Source organism: Trypanosoma cruzi, genomic scaffold, assembly GCF_000209065.1.
Source record: "Trypanosoma cruzi strain CL Brener 1047053516711 genomic scaffold, whole genome shotgun sequence".
In the NCBI taxonomy this organism is placed as follows: Eukaryota; Euglenozoa; class Kinetoplastea; order Trypanosomatida; family Trypanosomatidae; genus Trypanosoma; species Trypanosoma cruzi.
Genome location: NW_001849563.1, coordinates 258,256 through 265,566, shown reverse-complemented (window position 1 = coordinate 265,566; position 7,311 = coordinate 258,256). Strand labels below are relative to the sequence as shown.

At 46.8% G+C, this 7,311-nt stretch overlaps 5 protein-coding genes and 1 pseudogene across 5 annotated transcripts, besides 12 other annotated features; all 6 read left to right on the top strand.

Moving 5' to 3' along the window:
- On the top strand, window positions 1–479 carry Tc00.1047053506699.40 (katanin-like protein, putative; the record flags this gene model as incomplete). The annotated part of the gene is made up of 1 exon (XM_799999.1): window positions 1–479. A coding segment is annotated over one exon (479 nt), but the record flags the coding sequence as incomplete, so codon positions are not given.
- Window positions 1–7,311: a sequence feature (heterozygous, Esmeraldo-like haplotype).
- Window positions 499–556: a sequence feature (A-rich).
- Window positions 821–871: a sequence feature (A-rich).
- On the top strand, window positions 1,003–2,460 carry Tc00.1047053506699.34 (annotated as a pseudogene).
- Window positions 2,771–2,819: a sequence feature (T-rich).
- Window positions 2,854–2,883: a sequence feature (AT_rich).
- Window positions 3,279–3,298: a microsatellite.
- On the top strand, window positions 3,332–4,309 carry Tc00.1047053506699.10 (hypothetical protein, conserved; the record flags this gene model as incomplete). Its single annotated transcript, XM_799998.1, has 1 exon — window positions 3,332–4,309. One exon carries the CDS (start codon window positions 3,332–3,334, stop codon window positions 4,307–4,309), a length of 978 nt encoding a protein of 325 aa, XP_805091.1.
- Window positions 3,611–3,841: a sequence feature (CT-rich).
- Window positions 4,370–4,397: a microsatellite.
- Tc00.1047053506699.9 (hypothetical protein, conserved) lies at window positions 4,567–5,568 on the top strand (the record flags this gene model as incomplete). Its single annotated transcript, XM_800001.1, has 1 exon — window positions 4,567–5,568. One exon carries the CDS (start codon window positions 4,567–4,569, stop codon window positions 5,566–5,568), a length of 1,002 nt encoding a protein of 333 aa, XP_805094.1.
- Window positions 5,580–5,604: a microsatellite.
- Tc00.1047053506699.6 (hypothetical protein, conserved) lies at window positions 5,804–6,016 on the top strand (the record flags this gene model as incomplete). Its single annotated transcript, XM_800000.1, has 1 exon — window positions 5,804–6,016. One exon carries the CDS (start codon window positions 5,804–5,806, stop codon window positions 6,014–6,016), a length of 213 nt encoding a protein of 70 aa, XP_805093.1.
- Window positions 6,117–6,157: a sequence feature (T-rich).
- Window positions 6,344–6,400: a microsatellite.
- Window positions 6,555–6,613: a sequence feature (A-rich).
- Window positions 6,704–7,311, top strand: Tc00.1047053506699.3 (hypothetical protein, conserved; the record flags this gene model as incomplete). The annotated part of the gene is made up of 1 exon (XM_800002.1): window positions 6,704–7,311. A coding segment is annotated over one exon (608 nt), but the record flags the coding sequence as incomplete, so codon positions are not given.

Below are 7,311 nucleotides of genomic sequence, written 5' to 3'. Positions count from 1 at the left end.
CCGTTCGTCGCCGTTTTGAGCGTCGTATTTACATTCCGCTTCCAGACGTTCAGGCGCGGTATCAGATGTTTAAAATTCATATAGGAGACACTCCACACACTCTAACCGAGAAGGATTGGTACGAATTGGCGCGAATGACGGATAAATACAGCGGCAGCGATATCAATATTGTTGTGCGAAACGCCATGATGGAGTGCATTAGATCCGTGCAGGTGGCAACTCACTTCAAGCGTGTGACAGGACCAGATTTGAAGGATCCCACGCGAATGACCAACAACCGTCTGGTGCCCTGCTCACCGGGCGACCCGGAGGGCTTCGCGATGACGGCGCAAGAGATTACGGAGCCTGGGTTGCTGATGCCGCTTCCAGTAACTATGCAGGACTTTGTCAAGGCACTGCGCACCGCCCGTCCTTCTGTTGCGGATGATGATATTACGCAACATCTCAAGTTTACCGAAGAATTTGGACAGGAGGGGTAGTGAGCAGAGGGGATCAGAGTTCTCTTTTATTTTTTTGCTTTTTTCCTTTTTTTCCTTTTTTTTTTTTTTTTTTTTTTAAATTTTTCTTGTTCTTTATTTCTCTCAACCTTTTCTTTTCTATCCACTCTGCTCTTGGGCCGTTTTTTTGCCGTCGTTGGCTGCGTAACACCCAAAGAGGGACAAAACAGCAGAAACTGGAAAAAGACACGCAGACAAAAAAAGAAACAAAAAAAAAGAACGAAAACGAAGGAATGGAATAGAAGGATACAACAAGAACAACGAAGGCGGGATGGCCTCAAAAGAGGTGCGACCGTATTCAAACTTGATGCTGAACGCTCATCTTCTTTTTTTTTTTTTTTTGTTGGCTTTTTTCTTTTTTCTTTTTTCTTTTTGTGGCTCTTCCTTTTTGTGTTCGCTGCGTCATCGTTTGATTCTCACGGTTTCCTACGCCTGTAACGCTTTGGTCAGAGCAAAGAACAAGATAAAAGCAACAAAAACATTAACGACGTCAAGTAATCAAATCATGGAAAACCGCCTTCGTGACACGAGCAGGGTTGTCCGTTCTCACGCGGCCCCGCTGAACGAGGTCACCCAGGAGGACCTAAAGGTGGAGCGTCTCCATGGCCGAAAGTACATGAACCCCAGCAAAAAACATGTGATGCGTGAGGAGTTTTCCGACAAGATTGAACATATCATGCACGACCCCCGTCCACAGGAGGGGGTACACTCGGAACTTCCCGTTTCCATAAGCCCTCTCCTTTGTGAGCTTGCTGCACCCCGTCAGCGTATTCATTTCAATCCACCGGAAACAGTTGTCGGCATTGTCACGTGCGGAGGTATTTGCCCCGGCTTGAATGACGTGATTCGTTCCTTGACTCTGACTGCCGTTAACGCATACCGCGTGAAGCGCGTCATTGGCTTCCGATTTGGTTACTGGGGTCTCTCAAAGAAGGGAAGTCACACCGCCATGGAGCTTTACCGCACATCTGTCACAAGCATTCACCGTTACGGAGGAACCATTTTAGGCAGCAGCCGCGGTCCCCAAGACACCAGTGAAATGGTTGACACCCTGGAACGTCTTGGTGTTAACATCCTCTTTACTGTTGGTGGTGATGGCACACAACGTGGTGCTCTTAAGATTGCTGAAGAGGCCAAGAGGCGGGCGTCAACATTGCCGTTTTCGGTATTCCCAAGACTATTGATAATGATCTCAGTTTCTCACACCGCACTTTTGGTTTTGAGACGGCAGTAGACAAGGCTGTTGAGGCTGTTCGTGCTGCATATGCGGAAGCTATTTCTCTCAACTACGGTGTTGGCGTCGTGAAGCTCATGGGCCGTGACAGCGGCTTTATTGCAGCAGAAGCAGCTGTGGCAAGTGCCCAGGCAAATGTTTGTCTTGTTCCTGAAAATCCTATTTCCGAGGATATCGTAATGGCACTTATCCAACGTCGATTTGAGACCTCCCGCAGCTGTGTCATTATTGTGGCGGAGGGCTTTGGTCAGGACTGGGAAGGGGGCACTGGTGGTCATGATGCCTCGGGCAATAAGAAGCTTACGGATATTGGCGTTGTCCTGACGAAGAGGATTCAAGCATGGCTGCGTAAAAATAAAGAGCGTTACCCTAATGGCACGGTGAAATACATTGACCCTTCATACATGATTCGCGCCTGTCCGCCCTCGGCAAATGACGCTCTTTTCTGCGCCACTCTTTCCACACTTGCCATGCACGAGGCTATGGCTGGTGCAACGAACTGTATTATTGCGTTGCGTTACAATAGCTATATTCTCGTGCCTATCAAGGTGGCAACTTCGGTTCGTCGTGTGTTGGATCTCCGCGGCCAGCTCTGGCGCCAAGTGCGCGAAATCACTGTTGGCCTGCAGGATGATGTGCGTGCCTTCAAAGAAGCCGAAGTTCGTCGTGAACTGGAGGCCATCAGCCTGGTTCGTGAGCGCCTGATCGGGCAACTCTCCAAGCTGTAACGTTGCCCAACGTCCATTCTCAATACGGAAATGGCTTTCTCCAATCGAAATATACACAAGGGGGAGAGAGAGAAGCGGAATGAATGAATGAGGGGGAAAGGGAGTGGAACCTGGTGCCGTCGAGGAAGTAAATAGTGGAAAACAAACCAAGAAGCAGCCAAATGTATACAAGAAGCAAAAGAAGCAATTAAAGCAGTGGGGTTTTTTTGTGGGCGAAGAAGTCGGGCGGGAACGGCAGGTGTTTCATTCAAAAAGGGACGGCCAAATGGAAGGAAAACCAAAATAATCAAAAGAAAAAGACACAAACCGATAAAAAAAAAAAAAAAAAGAATGAGGAGAATAAAAAAAAAAGACGAAAAAGTTTTATTGGAGCCGCAAAGAGGGGGAAAAGGAGATTATTTTAACAATTTTTTTTTTATTATTTCCTCTTGATTTTTTCTTGTTGGGATATATGTATCTGCCTGTTCTCATTGTGCCCTTTGTTTTGTGGCGTGTCGAGGGCACTTTAGATGGAAGACATCTTGCCCTCTCTTCCGCGTCCTTGTCAAAGACGGCACACACGGTAAGCTAAAGTGGAATTTTTTCAACTCTTCACGATGTGGCTTCTTTTCTCAGGATGGAGTTACCAGACGAAAGAGCTACGGAAGACAAAGTGTCATCTATGCATTTATTCCACTAAAAGATAATAGCTAGCATAATTAGACTTTTGCAGGCATATAAAAAGGCTGTCGTAATCGAGTCTTGTGGGAATAGACGATCGAAGAGACAAAGTCTGTGAGGAACGATCTCTTTAACTGTTTGGTTTTTGAATATTTTCAATTTTTTTTTTTTTTTTTTTTGGACTCAACTGGATATGTTAGGCTGGTGTTTCGATGGTAGCTGATTTAATGTATAAACTCCGTCAGGCACGCTGTATCTGTGGTGATTGCTCTCAATGGCAATACCGCTTATATACTTTTGTTTTTACCTTTTTAAAGTTCTGGTGTGTGGGATTATTTTTACTGCGTTTGGCTTTTCACTTTTGCTCTCACTGGTTGTTTGTAGGGATTATTGGCATGAGTTTTATAGATGATAATGATTTTGCCGTGGACGAGGAGAATGAGGAAGAGGAGGCAGTCGCTGAATCTTTATCCCGAAGCTTAGAAACCGGAGAGGAGGAGGAGGAGATCTCGGCGGAAGAGGAGGAAGAGGAGAAGGAGGGGACGGAGGAAGAGGAGGAAGAGGAGAAGGAGGGGACGGAGGAAGAAGAGGAAGAGGAGAAGGAGGGGACGGAGGAAGAAGAGGAAGAGGAGAAGGAGGGGACGGAGGAAGAGGAGGAAGAGGAGAAGGAGGGGACGGAGGAAGAGGAGGAAGAGGCCGAAGAAGATAAGGAAGAAGAGGAGACGGCGGCGAGTGAATTGGATGTCAGTTGCAACGACGGTAATAAAGAAAATACATTGGCGTCAAGTGTGAGGCCAAATCCACAAAAAGCACCAGAAGCTACGACCGTTTTCACCTCTTCTTTTGGCAGCCCGCAGGCCTCCAAAGCCACGGAGGCTCCTCTTCAGAGCAGCCACTTAATATCGTCATCATCACCATCATTGACGCCGTTTTTGGGGGTGGAAGGTGCCGGGAAGTCAGAATTGGTTGTTCCGTCTCCAGCGCAGGCCCCAGCCAGGCGGGTGCGTCTGTCGCATCGGTTTCTTGATTTCCCAGGAAAAACGGCGAGTTTGCGTGAGAAACGTCAGCGATGCCTTTCGTTAAGTGAAGAGACGAAAGCAGCGAAGGCGGTGCTGGCGACCTTTGAACTTTCCCTGCCGACAACACGGTTTGATGAGCAGTTGGGGAACATTTTGTCGAATTTGTTGTGAAGCCACGCCGGGTGCAAAGCGTGGAAATCCCAAAGAGGGAAGAAGGACTGGAAGGAGGATACACACACACACACACAAACACAAACACGGACAAAAAAAAGGCGAATATCTTTTTTTGGGATGCTGTGGGTGATCGCAAATACACTCTACTTTTTTTATTTGTTACTCTCATGGACAATTATGGCCTTTTCTTGTTTCACTTATTTATTTCTGCTTTTGGCTTTCCCACCGCAGTAGGTGTATATATATACATGTGAATGTTGGGCCGGGATTTCTTGTGTGAAATTCGTTCCATGGACACCGCAAACGCCGTGGAGGATGTACATAGTCGGCTTTTAAAGGTTCTCAAGGATGAGTCGGCGCGCCCAACACCCTCAACACACGGTTTATGTCAGTGCTCGGTGTTATTTGGCGCGTTCTGTCGTCGATTGGCGGTTTTAGATGCTTCTGTGGTGAAGGATGCTATCAAATACGTAGAGTCGCTTCGCTCAGAGCTGACTCGTGTAGTTTCTCCTGTTCAGGAGGCGTCATTTTTTGCATATGCGATGGGTGAGATAGAGGCATTTTCCACGATGCGACGTGTTAAATATCGTCAGCGCCTGGATGATCTCACAAAGTCTGTTCCCGCGTTTCGGTGGGATGTAGAAAAGATTACCGAAGTTATGAGGGATTTATCAGCAACCTGGTGGCGTCCGGAAAACGTTCGCACCTACCATGAAGTGGTCAAACGACCTCGTGATGTTCTCGATGCCAGTAGTGACGGCGTGCCAATGGCGGTGCGTTGGCGTCTTCCGCTGCGAGATCCCATTTCGTTAGGGGCCATAATGATTCCCGCCAGGGGTTCGTTGTGTCGGCACAAGGAGGTCTTTGACATGGCGACGTTTGTGCGCGCCACTCAGCAGACAGTAATGCGTCGGAGGGAAGTTGTGGAGGAAACCGCAAACCCGAGGTGGGTTTCTAGTGGCGACGAGGAGTTGCCATCGGCGGCGTGTCCTATTTGTGGACGGGCAGCTCCGTTGCACAGCGTACGTGTGGATGAACGTATCATGGAAGCCATCCGCCAACATGCTGCGAAAGGAGGGACTATTTGTTCAGATGACTGTGTCGTGTGGGACGATTCCAGGTGCGCTTATGACGTTGTGGAGTCCCCCACTAGACGTCAATCTGGCGAGAGGTTGGAGGAATTAAAGGAGAGGGAGCCCAACCGTCCGCTACGTGTGGTGCGCATTGAGGGCCACGTGCTTTACGCAGAAGAATGAGGGGTTTTGAGTATATATATATATATATACATATATTGTGGCTGGACCTCTTTCTTTCTGTCTTTTTTCTTTTTCTTTTGCTTGCATAGAGGCATTTTTCTGCACTTGCCGTGTGCGTATATCGCTTTACTGTGACCTCTGCATATCCTCTTTAGCTTTTTTTTCTTAACCCTAAGATTTTTTTTTTTGTTGTTGTTATTGTAGTTTGCCCGAGTAGAAAGTCCTTGCAGGGGACATGAAGAAAAGCATCTCCCTCAAGGAGTTCTCCACGACGCCGACTGTTTCATACATGCTAAGTAAAGATGGTCATAACATTGCGGGGGCCCTTGACTGCAACAACGGCAACAACAATGCACCGCGCCCTGCTGTTTCTCAGGCGGTGAAGGAGGAGAAGATGAGACCAGCGTCAAATGACAGTAGGTCCGACGTTATGTTTGACATGGAGTAGGGAAATATGGAGGTACTCAACGGCATCAGAGCACAAAATCAAGAATGAAAAAAAGCAAAAATTTAGCAAAATTGAGATCAAACGAGGGACGACTTTTTGCAAAAAGAAAAAAGGAAAAATAGCAAATAAAAAAAAAAAAAACAACATAAAATACATATGGAGAGTGGAGCAAGATGTGAGTGTGATAGACGGTTTATAAACGAAGGGCAGCAAAATTGCCGCACTTTGTGTGGTAAGGGGTGAGATACCCGTGTGTGGTGTACACATATTCACATGCAAATTAAGAGCCTGAGACGGAATTACTCTGCATGAACTGCATTAGGTAACTTTTTTTTTTTTTTTTTTTTTTGCCTCTTTTTTTTTTTTTCTTCCTTTTTTCTTTTTGTCTCATTGAACTCAAATTCTGACTTTTTTTTCTTTCTGTTTTTTTTTGTGTGCGTGCGTAGCGCTGCGGGTTTTGTGACGTTCCCTTTCTTTATATATGTGTATTCATATGATTATTACCTTCTCCTTTCTTCTCTTGTGCATGTCTCATTGATTTTTCCTTATTGTTGTTTTTTTCTTTTTCTTTAATCACGTTTTTTTTTTTTTTTTTCTAAACGTTGTATTTTTCTGCCGTGGTGGTGTTGCAAGAGCGGGTGGGGGAGACATCACAAGGAAGAGGTGGCGGTGTGGGTGAGAGTGTCTATGAGTCGCAATCAATTTCGGAAGGGTGGTCGTAAGCGGGGGCGTAAGGAGGACAATTGGGCGGCCGATGCGCGTGATCTTTCCACTTTGACAAACGATGCGTTTATTAGTTATTACAAGGGGAACGTTGTGGAAGAAGCGGAGTGGGAAGTGTTCATGGAGGCCCTTCGCCGTGCACTACCCGTGGCTCTTCGTGTACATCCATCCGTTTCAAGTGCAGAGGCCGTTCTTGAGTATCTGAAGTCCCGTCTGAGTAGTGTTTTGCCAATAACTACCATCCCTTTTATTACTGATGGTGCCGCACTGCAGTGTCCCATCTCTCGTGGGGACCTTAAACGTTCTGTGGAACTGAGGGAATTAAAGAAGGTTATTGCTGCAATGAATGAGGGTGGTTACCTCACACGTCAAGAGACAGTAAGTATGCTGCCTCCAGTGTTACTGCAAGTTCGTCCAGGCCACCGTGTGCTAGACATGTGCGCAGCGCCAGGAAGTAAGACTTCACAGATTCTGGAAGCTCTTATTCCCTCTATGGAGGATGGTGTGGTGGTGGCAAATGACATTAACACCTCGCGGCTTGATGTTCTTCTTCATCAGACGAACCGTTCAGC